At 34.4% G+C, this 12694-nt stretch overlaps 1 protein-coding gene across 1 annotated transcript; it reads right to left on the bottom strand.

The window, feature by feature from the left end:
- Nucleotides 1-785: 785 nt before the first annotated feature.
- On the bottom strand, nt 786-2745 carry LOC123680604 (UDP-glycosyltransferase UGT5-like). Its single transcript, XM_045618589.1, has 4 exons — nt 2415-2745; nt 1499-2299; nt 1223-1442; nt 786-1167 (listed from the first exon to the last, which is right to left on the bottom strand). The coding sequence occupies exons 1-4, from the start codon at nt 2659-2661 to the stop codon at nt 891-893; spliced, it is 1545 nt and encodes a 514-aa protein (XP_045474545.1). The 5' UTR covers nt 2662-2745; the 3' UTR covers nt 786-890.
- Between the last annotated feature and the right edge of the window lie 9949 nt (nt 2746-12694).

The raw sequence follows: 12694 nt of genomic DNA, 5'->3' as shown, positions 1-12694 counted from the left end.
GATCGTGTTGTCATAAAAATGCTATCAGCGCGTTTTCGTAAAAATCTTTGGAGCAAATATTTCTTTGTCATATCAGTTTATTTTATACTCTTGGGCATAATTTAATATCAAAATGATATTAGGTCTTTGGAGCTATAGAATTATCAACGCCGTTTTATCTGTGCTTTCTTGATATCTTTTTCTTTTTGCGGTCTTCGTTTTATCAACTTGATGACTGAAATATGATAAGGATTTCTTCATTGTCACTCATAAGTTAGAATATCTACACTTACGTTTTCGAGAATTCATTAAAACAAAACTGAACAAATCTTGAATAAACAAAAGCTAAAATTTTGTATTTCGAAAGAGAAATTACGAAATCAAGAGATACCTAAATAGAATACAAGTCATAAAACAGAGATTGAGTTTTGATAATAAGTTAAAGCTCAATTAATTTTTTTTGAGCTTTTCGTGTTTCTTTTTACCTATTTCACCTTTTCGCGAACATGCTTTCTTCAAGATCAATCTTAAAAAATATCTAGAAGAATACAAATCTTCGTTTTTATAAATATCTCGACTAATGAAGATAACAACTGAAAATTGGCCTTTAATTGAAATATCGTTTGATTTATTGAAAAAATTTCTAGTAATTGAAGCAAGCAATAATACTCCAAAGACTGAGATAGATGTTTGAATGGCTTCATTAAAATATTACTTAAAATTCAGTTTCTTCTTTATTATATATTTGGGAACGTGAACGGAAAAACAAATAAAAAAATATTTGTGAACGTGAAAAGAAATATAAATGAAAAATAATCTCCAGCTTTATTTTAAATATCAAAAACTTATTGATACTATTAACATCTCATGAGCACTTAATAACAAGACTCAAATTTTTATTCTTTTTATTGCTAGTGTGTTTTAGACTTGACCGTTTTACTCTTTCTGCAACATAGTTTTCCGAAAATCATCTTCGAAATGTATAATACAGCAATAACAACAGCTAAGAAAAATCCTACAACATCCAGAAGAATATACTGATACCAGCTCAATTTCAAAGCTGCTACTCTAAGATGTTGCGCACCATGATGCCTTATTACATACTCCACCCAGTATATTGCTTCATCCATTGGCTTCATAGGACGATCGTGGAATAGTTTGGATCTTTGTTCTGCATTTTGTTTGTACCTTGAGGAATTTTAAGGCAATTTGAATTTGTTCAATTAAAAATAGCAGAACTTACTTTGGATTCCTTAGCATTTCTTTCAAGGCCATTTCAAACCTTGCTTCTTCGAATTCAGCAAATGGAATATTGATGGCGTATCCTTTTTGTTGTGCGGTAGCAGCGTTAAGTTTTTGATCACCGTAAACTGGAAGAGCTATCAGAGGAACACCATAATGGACAGCTTCTATGGTACTCAACAAACCTCCGTGGGTGATGAAAAGTTTCAAATTTGGATGTGCTAAAATATGAAATATATGTTGAACGTAAATGTACAGGTCTTAGAATTCAACTCACCTAAAATTTCTTGTTGTGGCAACCATTTACTCAGTTTTACATTAGCAGGTTGACCTGGTAAAGTTTCATCTTCCCATTTCCATAAAATTTTCACCTTTAGCTTGGCAAAAACTCTCAATATAGACTCTTTTATTTCGTCAGGCAAATCCTTACTCCTCAAATTTGAGCCCATACTGAAATAAACAATTCCTTCTTTGGCAACATCCATAAATTTCTGAAGATCGCTTGGCAATTTCCCACTAGGTGAAACATGCATGCCTCCAACGTTTTTCATAACAGGTACAAGAGCTAGAGGATCGTTAAAACTCTCATGGGCATTCACCAGAACAAGAGACACATTATAAAGGTAATCATACAAGGGTCTGGCATTCGGGAAGTTTTTCTTGATGACTTCGTTTTGTTTAGGAAAGAAGTAAAGCTGTCTGTTCAATTCGCCAAAGAGATAGAACAAGGTGTTTCTCAATCTTTCCCAGAAAGTCATAGAAGACGAAAACTCCAACAGTAGTTCTGCGTTCACAGAAGGAGGAGCAGGATTGCCAACCAGGGGATTCACCCAAGAATTGGCAAAGGTAGTAGATAGTAGAATATGATTGGCACTAAAATGATGAGCGAAATAAGCACAACTATCATCTACAAATTGATCCATTATGACAGCGTCAAACTTCTCTCCAGATTCCAGGAGTTTCTTAACTGCTGGTGAATTGAAAACTTGATTTGTCATCATGGTACCCGCAGAGTTCAAGAATAAAGTCATAGAGTAAGGGTTTGTCATGTCTTCTTTGAAGAAATTGGGTCTCTTATCTGAAATGTTCAGTAAATACTCGAGGTAAAAATGAAAGAAGATACAAAGGAATATTTTTAGTTAAATAATGATATAACAGTAGTGTTTTATATAAAAAAAATCGTTACGTCCTACCATTTTTGTCCAATTGAGTGACTATCTTGATATTTCTATAAGAAACGTTTGATGGCAAGCCTTTTTCTTCAAATGCAGCAATCATGGTAACTTCATGTCCTCTTCTAGCCATCTCTTTCAAAAGGGTGTTACCCATGGCGTAATGACTCTTGGAAAGAAATGGGAAAACACCCAAAATTTTCGCATTTTCCACACCTGAATTACATAACACTAAACCAATAACGAAGAGAAATACCCAGAGAGACATTTTTAACACATTCAGTTATATACAAAAACCTATGTATATACTTTGCTTTCTGAATTGAGTGTTTTCGACTACAAGTCATTATCAACCTTTGAAAAGTAATCGGAATTGTAAGATTATATAGATAAGATAATATCGAAGGCATTGAGATCTGCAACAGGTACTTCAAAAACAATAAGATTGATAAAAAGCGAAGAAGTTATTATTAAGAACATATCAAAGTAATGTTCAGTTTTTAGAGATGCCTCTGAAGGAGAAGGTCCATTATAAGGTCAAATCTGGGATGCGTTTTGCTCAGTCAATGTCTTGTTAAAATTATCATCTTAGATAGGTAGAAGTTTGAAAAATCCTGTTAGAAAGTTGCGACAAGTACCAACTAACGAGTGTTTTTTTTCGAGGTATATAACTTTAAGTTGGCATTACTGTTCAAGATGGCGACCGATTTAACAGCTGTCAAGTGATTTATTCTCAGTTTGGTTTGGCAATTCATCATGAATAGACTCACGCCTGAACAACGCTCGCAAATAGTGCAATTTTATTTCGAAAATAATGGTTCCGTGCGGAATACGTATCGCGCACTACGTCCATTTTATTTTGTTCAGCGATGAAGCGCACTTCTGGTTGAATGGCTACGTCAACAAACAAAATTGCCGCATTTGGAGTGAAGCTAATCCTCAAGTGTATGTCGAAACACCGTTACATCCAGAAAAACTGACTGTTTGGTGCTGTTATGGGCTGGTGGAATCATTGGTCCGTACTTCTTCAAAAACGATGATGGCCAGAACGTTACAGTCAATGGTGATCAGTATAGAGCCATGATTACTAACTTTTTCATTCCTGAATTCAACAACCATGATGTCCTGGAGCTGTGGTTCCAACAAGACGGCGCAACATATCACACAGCTCGTACCACAACCGATTTATTGAAAGACACGTTTGGTGACCGCCTAATTTCACGTTTTGGACCTGTGAATTGGCCTCCAAGATCTTGTGATTTAACACCGCTAGACTATTTTCTGTGGAGCTATGTAAAGTCATTGGTCTATGCGGATAAGCCACAAACCCTTGACCATTTGGAAGAAAACATTCGCCGTGTTATTGCCGATATACGGCCACAAATGTTGGAAAAAGTCATCGAAAATTGGACGTCCAGATTTGACTACATCCGAGCCAGCCGTGGCGGTCATATGCCAGAAATCATATTTAAAATGTTTAAGATTATCTTACGGATAAATAAAATTCATGTCAATAGAATAATCCATCGTTGTTTTATTGCAATTTAAAGTTCTATAGCTCTAAAAAAAAACACCCTTTACAGAAATCCAAGGGTGATAAATCACAAGATCTTGGTGGCCAGTTCACATCTCCATAACGGGAAATTACGCGTCCTGGGAATTTTTCTTGTAATAAAGCCAAAGTTCTTGCTGGAACTTCATCTGTCCCAATTCCTTATCATTAATTTAAGACCAAAAAATTGTTCTTAGAGTATTCAGTAAATTCCTTTTGCTCTGGTTTTTTGTGGAAACTTAATATAAAATCGCGAATGGCGTGTTCAGAACGAAAGTGCCCTTCTTGGCGATTGAAGTGGAATAATCTGCTACAGGGACTTTGTCTACACGCTATATTTAATATAGAGACCTTATTCTTGACCCTTATATACTTACCACCGCCAACTAAGTATTTGAAAATCACGATTGTGTTTCAATCAAGTCAAAAATCACGTGAACTTTATCATAGGAGGGGCGTTATTGAATTTCCTGCTATTTAGTTTTGGGAATTTGGGAAAATGAAAATTATTGAAACATCAAAGAGTTTCGAGTGGAACCAATTTCTTTTCCTGAAAGTGGAATATTTTAAGGATTGAAAAATTAACTAAATATTTTAATTTAACTCTAGATCAATATTGTCCTCATTTTTTACAAGTTTTGATTGATTACTTTGGCTTTTGGCTTCATGAAGAGTTTCCGGGGTCTGCACCAGGAAAATCAACCATCATTGATTGGTATGCTAAGTTTAAACGTGGTGAAATGAGCATCGAAGACGGCGAACGCAGTGGACGCCCAAAAGAGGCTGTTACGGACGAAAAAATCAAAAAAGTTCACAAAATAGTTTTCAATGACCGTAAAGTGAAGTTGATCGAGATAGCAGACATTGTGAAGATATCATCTGAACGTATACATCATATCATTTACGAATATTTGTACATGAGAAAGCTGTGTGCCAAATAGGTGCCGCGCTAGCTCACAATCGATTAAAAGCAACAACATGTTAATGATTCTGAGCAGTTTTTGAAGCTGTTTAAGTGCAATAAACCTGAATTTTTGCGGCGATATGTGACAATGGATGAAACATGGCTCCATCATTTCACTCCGTAGCCCATTCGACAGTCAGCTGATTGGACTGCACACGATGAATCGAATCCAAAGCGAGGAAAAACACAACAGTCAGCAGGCAAGGTTATGGCATCAGTATTCTGGGATGCGCAAGGTATAATATTCATTGATTACCTCCAAAAGGACCAGACCATCAACAGCGATTATTTTATAGCGTAATTGGATCGTTTAAAGGATGAAATCGTTAGAAAACGGCCCCATTTGAAGAAAAAAGGTGCTATTTCATCAAGACAATGCACAAATCAATGAAAACAATGACAAAATTGCATGAATTGGGCTTCAAACTGCTTCTGCATCCATCGTACTCGCCAGATCTGGCCCCCAGCGACTTTTTCCTGTTCTCAGACCTCAAAAGAATGCTCGCTGGAAAGAAATTTAGTGCCAATGAAGAAGTAATCGCCGAAACTGTGGCCTATTTTGAAGCGAAAGACAAATCGTAGTACAAAAAGGGTATCGAAAAGTTGGAAGATCGCTGTATCGCCCTCGAAGGCAACTATGTTGAATAATAAAATCGAATTTTGCCAAAAAAAAGTGTTTTACTATGGTAGTCCGGGACTCTTCAATTGGCCTGTTACAAGAAACACCTTGCGGGCGCATACTTTTTGAACTTTTTGTCTTAAATTTATTATTCAAGGAATCTCTTATTTTCCTTCGTACCTTCAATTTAGGAACACCCTGTATATATTTTTTGAATAAGTGTTGAAATATTTTCCGATGAAATGGAAAGCGATAAAGTAGTGACATATTGTGTTATTTCGAAAAGGTAAGTTGAAATTTGGGCTGTTAACTTGGCATCCATATATTAACGAGCAATGTTTCTATGAAGGAGAACAGAAATCCCAGGTAGGTCGAGGTCAAATTGGCCATTTCGCAAGGAAAGGGTGTTTTCTATCGGAAATCCTCTCCACTTTCTCGACTTCGAAGGGCTGTTCATTCATACAGTAACAGTGGGTCAGTACGAAGATAGAGAACTGCATGTGTGGAACAAGTGGAGGTTGTTAGATACTTCTACCGGGTGAGTTAAGTCGCTTTTCAACTTCTTCAAGTGATTGCATGAGAAAAAATTTGGATGATTGGCCGTTACAGCCTTAAAAGAAGAATAACCTTCTATGGTTGATCAGTTTCTGTGGATTTCTCTATTAAAAGTTCTATGATCATAGAAATAAAGGGTTTTCAATAAGAAGATTCATATTTATAGATATTGAAAAAAACGAGTACTTATATTTTAAGAGAAAGCAATATACAGGGTGGCCATTTGAAAACGAAACAGACGAGATTACAGACGAAATAAAGTTTTTCGATAGAAATGCTCGGACAGGTCGATTTCTGTTTCGAGGGGGACAACTTAAGATGTAGGTTACGGACGCATAGCGCTTCAACCCTTGCTACTACAACCCTCACCCCCAAATTTTGAATAGGGAAGATGGGGTGAGTGATACCTCAATTTAAAGGTATTTTTATACTGATTTCAGCACAGTAATTGTTTTTTCATTTTATGCATTAGTTCTCGAAATATTCTTAAATAAGTATTTGAAAATGAAGTAGTGTTTTCATGGCACTTGTAGTGTTTTGTGAAAAATCGACATTTTGAGCTTCAAAACAACCATGACTGTGGCTTCCTTCCTAACTAACTAACGCATGAATATTTCGAGAACTAATGCATAAAATGAAAAAACAATTACTGTGCTGAAATCAGTATAAAAATACCTTTAAATTGAGGTATCACTCACCCCATCTTCCTTATTCAAAATTTGGGGGTGAGGGTTGTAGTAGCAAGGGTTGAAGCGCTATGCGTCCGTAACCTACATCTTAAGTTGTCCCCCTCGAAACAGAAATCGACCTGTCCGAGCATTTCTATCGAAAAACTTTATTTCGTCTGTAATCTCGTCTGTTTCGTTTTCAAATGGCCACCCTGTATGTTTATTTCATTGTAAAGAAGGAAGTATTCCATAAATGATGAGAAACTACGTTTTCAACTGATTTTTTTCTTATTTGTCCCTCATTCAGATTCAATCAGAACGCGAACTAACCTCCAACTTAATATAGTTTTCCTCGATATAACTTGGTTCAATATGAAAAATCCTTGTGGTGAAATATGGGTGCTCCTAAATGAAGTTGAATCGCATTAATGAGGCCATAAAAAGTTAAAACACGCAACTGAACGAGCTTTTATTTCTGTGAATTATTGAATTGTCGCGGAAATTTGTTGCAAACTATATTTTTCAAATATTAGTCTGTGCTGTTTTGAAATGAAACAGGAAAACAAAATCAAACTGATATATTTACGGAACCCACAATCAGATTTTGCCCATTAATTAACTTAACTGCGGCATTCGAGATCCAGACCTACCATAAGAATTTTCAGGTTTCTAGATCTCTTCATTCGAGAGTTATCATGTTTCCAGTTGCCGGACAGAATCGAATTTGAGAACCGTTTCGTCATCAGTGAGTGGAACCTAATCGTTCGAGACCTCAGCGTAATAAACATAGATAGAAGGAGCATATGTCATTTTCAGTAAGCAAATTTTGTCCCCAACATGAACTATCAAATTTGACATGAAGCGCGCGGAAATGAAAACATATCAGTGATACGATATTTCACTCAATTCGCGAGTTTCTCCAGAAAAAACGCATTTCTTATATCCCATAGTGAATCTACGTTTCATATTAACTCAAAATATATAGAGATGAATACCTAAATTTATCAGAAATTCAGAAAACAAACTTCAAGCGCGAAAAACGACGTAAAACAACCGATGACACTAGGAGAGCAATAGTTGCCAAACCTTGGATTTCAGCAGGAAGGTAGATGAAGAAAATAATAAATATTGTGCTTACCATAAATTTGACAATTAGGAACAATATCGGATTCCAAATATTCAAATTTGCATATTTAATCGAGAATCACTCAAATAAAAATATTTCATTCAATATAATATACATTTATAACGATATAGTGAAATTGTGAATTGAAAAATATATCACAATCCGACAACGTAATCTAACCATGTTGGGGACATGTCAAAATGCGTATACTTCCTCTATCTATGTTTTCCCAATATAAAAAGGAAAAATTAATTGTATCAGTAGACATTCAACAAGTACCAGAATATGTATTCATAAACTCACCATAATCAATCTCAAATCCACCCTAACAAATATACCTTGTCAAAAGTCCAATCTGTTCATCTAATTCTAACAGCATTTTGAATGGTGAAATCCTGAATCGGCTTCAACTAACAACAGCTGTTTTGATTAAAGCATTTAGAAAAATAACATTTTCAATAAAATGAAACTATGAATACAGCTCAATCAGTCATGCCATATTATCTGAAACACCAATCAGAGTACGTATAGCATTTTATTCTATGTCTATGACATAACTTTATCTCGATGAGCTTCGAAGTTCTTATGTTATTACTGTTGGCGTTTTGATTGATTATTGCACTATTTAATTGTTGTTTGCTTTTTACTGGTGGATAAGTGATAAACATGAACTGGAATCCAGTATATTTTGTTGATTCAGAAGATCATGGCAAGATTTACTTTATCGTTTGGTCATACGTGAGGTTCACAAGGTGTGTTATCACATATATCTTGCAAGTCTGTTCATCTTACATTATTTTGAATAGTAAAATCCTGAAGAGGCTTCCACTAGCAACAGCAGTTTTGATTTAAGCATTTAGAATAATAACATTTCGAATAAAATGAAAGTATGAATACAGCTCAATCAGTCTTGCCATGTTATCTGAAACACCAATCAGAGTACGTATAGCATTCTATTCTATGTCTATGACATAACTTTATTTCGATGAGCTTTGAAGTTTTTGTTTTAATACTGTTGGCGTTTTGATTGATTATAGCACTATTTAATTGTTGTTTGCTTTTTACTGGTGGTTAAGTGATAAACATGAACTGGATTCCAGTATATTTTGTTGATTCAGAAGATTATGGGAGGTTTACTTTAACGTTTGGTCATACGTGAACGCCACAAGGTGAGTTATTCTTGCAAGTCTGAATCTTCTTGATTATCTTCTATTTTTATTGAATTGTTGTTCCACGTTTTTCTGTCCATCCCGGGAATTTTCGTTTTCCTCTTGGTCTCTGCAAGGACCCTTGATTATCAATCATCAATTATTTACGTATTCTGTTTTTTTATGCGCGTACTAGGATATGAAAATTGAAAAATAACTAATTAGTACTAGCTCTACTTTGCTATTTTCTTTATAACGAGTAGGTACCTACCTATCTTGATGGCCATTTGGATGATATTTTTTATCGGTAATGGTATTCCTTCTTCTTTACAATGAATTAAACATGCATTTCATTTTATTTCAGTGACAATAATTTCAAGCTCTATTCAAAATTTTGTGTACTCAGAATAATAGAAAATTTAAACAGAATATGAATGAAAATGTGGAAAGCACTGACGTGGACTTCTAAATGCTTGTTCATTAATGCGCAAATACGCTCTATTAGTGATGACGTCACACACCGCCATTTAAGTTCTCCTGTCAGAGTTCGGAATCCAAACAAACAAATTGTCATTCAAATGAATACGTTGTCGTTGAAGAAATTGGCTTATTTTGATAAATAAGATTATTTAAGGAACGATTTTACTATTAATTGATAGACAGAGGGCACGAGATTAATGCCAGTAAGTTCGAACTTGAAGTTCAACTAATAAACACGGCTTTATACAAAATCTGGGGAATGATACAGGATTCAAACTTACTGGTATTAACCTCGTTCCTTCTGTCTATCAATTAATACTGAAATCGTTCCTCAAATACTCTTATTTATTAAAATAAGCCAATTCTTTCAACGAAACCGTACTAATTTGAATGACAATTTATTTGTTTGGATTCCGAACACTGACAGGAGAAACAAAAATGGCGGTGTGTGACGTCACACTAATAGAGCGTATTGCTCCTTCAGATATACAATTCTGTAGTCTCCAAGGGCGTCAATTCTTTCCTCATTTTTTTCATTAAGCAGTCGTTAAACAACCCCACTAAGTAGAACGGCATGTTTCTAGAGAACCGAGTTGAATTTGGCCTGAATACATAATAGTCATATTTCGTCAATGTACCTACTAGAAAATATGTAAAGTGTTACATGCCACCTTGGTCATTAGGATTCATTAGGGAATGAAATAAAAAGATTGTTTCTTCTAGAAGCAATTAGTGAAAATAAGGAATTAATTCATAGGGATTTATTTTGATGATGGAAATGATACGTCAACCTAATTTTCTGGCTTTCAGAGACGTTTGAAAAATTCATTGAGGTTACAAACTTAATATAAGCTGGTTGGTAAATTTTTTTATCGCCGCCAACTTTATTAGTGTGCTCGATTTTTCAAATACTTTCAAATTATTGATCTCACTTGGAAGTATACATATATACGTATATTAACAATCGGTTTGTAACATAGAGTAATAAACATAGATAGAGGGAGTATACTCAATTTTTACATGTCCCCAACATGGTTAGGTTACGTTGTCGGATTGTGGTATATTTTCAAATCCACAATTTTACTATGGCGTTATGGGTGTAGGTATATTATATTGAAATTATTGAATGAAATATATTTATTCGAGTGATTCCCGATTAAATTTTTGGAATCCGATATTTTTCCTAATTGTCGAATTCATAATAAGCAGAATATTTATTATTTTCTGTATCTACCTGCTGAAATCCAAGGTTTGGTAACTTTTGCTCTCTTAGTGTCATTAGTTGTTTCACGTCATTTGACTCGCTTGAAGTTTGTTTTCTGAATTTCCGATATATTTATGTATTTATTTCAATATATTTTGAGTTAATATGAAACGTTGTTTCACTATGGGACATAAAAAGTGCGTTCTTTGTGCAGAATCTCGCGAATTGAGTGAAATATCGTTTTTCATTTTCGCGCGTTTCATATCAAATTTGATAGTTCATGTTGGGGACAAAATTTACTTACAGAAAATGACATATGCTCCCTCTATCTATTTTTATTATCTGAAGTTTGTTATCAGTATTGATTCAACCATTTTTGATCATTGAATGCCTTAGAACATTATCTACACTGTGTCCGTAAAGTATGGAACAAATTCATTTGAAACTGAACAGATCATTTTAAGAAATAATCCTGAAACACGTCGATTTTTCATTTTAATTCACTGTATTTTGAAATAATAATCTAATATACAGGGTGAATTACTTTCGAGTAGTGACGTCACCGACATTTTTTTGAACGGAACACCCCTATTTTGTCCCAATTTTCCGATTATTCTAGCTGAGCTGATTCCAGAAATGTATCAAATGTTGATTCCAATTGGTACCTACAGGGTAGACAAAAATACAATAGTTGCTGATTCCAGAAATGTATCAAATGTTGATTCCAATTGGTACCTACAGGGTAGACAAAAATACAATAGTTCTGTGTGTGCTCATAAAGTAACGCGTAACATTCTTTATTAGTTAAATTAATAATATTATCAAAAATACTTATTGTCTAGCAGCAATTGGTTTGAATGTAACTCCCTGTAGTTTATTACATTTTCAGATTAATAAAAATGTATAAAAATAAGAAATAATTTCTTTCATATTCTGTCTGCTGAGCCACTAGTACCAAAAATGGTTGGAAACAGCTCATTTTTATTAATCTAAAAATTTAAAAAACTACAGGGTGGTACATACAAACCAATTGCCGCTAGATAATAAGTATTTTTGATAATATTGTTGATTTAACTAATGAAGAATGTTACGCGTTACTTAATGAGCACAAACAAAACTATTGTATTTTTGTCCACCCTGTACCAATTGGAATCAAAATGTGATACATTTTTGGAATCAGCTCAGCTAGAGTAATCGGAAAATTGAGACGAAATGGGGTTGTTCCATTAAAAAAAAAATGACGGTGACATCATTACTTATTACATTATGAGCACACACAAAACTATTGTATTTTTATCCACCCTGTACCAATTTGTGTTCCATTTAAAAAAAATGACGGTGACGTCTTTACTCGGAAGTAATTCACCCTGTATACTAGATTATTATTTTAAAATACGGTAAATTAAAATCAAAAATCGACGTGTTTCAGGATTATTTCTTAAAATGATCTGTTTAGCTAAAAATGAATTTGTTCCATACTTTACGGACACAGTGTATATTCTAAAGGTTATAGCACTAGAATTTCCAACCTGTTATCAATATCACATAGCGATTCAACAAATTCCAGAACGATCTAGGATCTGGAAAGCAGAAGAAACATATCCCTAAAAGTGAATCCATAATAATCCTTAACCTTTCGTATTTCGTGCAAACTTTACTTATGAAATCACCTCAACTTATAGTGCAAAATTTGCATATGATATCAGAGCCCAAGCACCTCGTAAAATGTTCCAGCTTTCCGCATCTTACTCGAATTGAGCACATAGAAAAGACGCATTTATAATTTCTGGACATAAAAAATATATACGAGCGTTGATATGAGGCTGCAACGCATGGAAAGTGCATTAAATATAACTGTTGTTTCAATTGCATACATTCAAGGCACTGCATGATTAGGGGAGTCTAGCACGTACTATTTTGTGTGAGTATAGGTTTCGTAAATACTCCATTGCGGTAGAGGATAGATGGAGTGTCCCAATAAAATA

This window comes from Harmonia axyridis, chromosome 5 (assembly GCF_914767665.1).
Source record: "Harmonia axyridis chromosome 5, icHarAxyr1.1, whole genome shotgun sequence".
NCBI lineage: Eukaryota > Metazoa > Arthropoda > Insecta > Coleoptera > Coccinellidae > Harmonia > Harmonia axyridis.
This window is presented reverse-complemented; position numbering and strand designations above follow the sequence as displayed.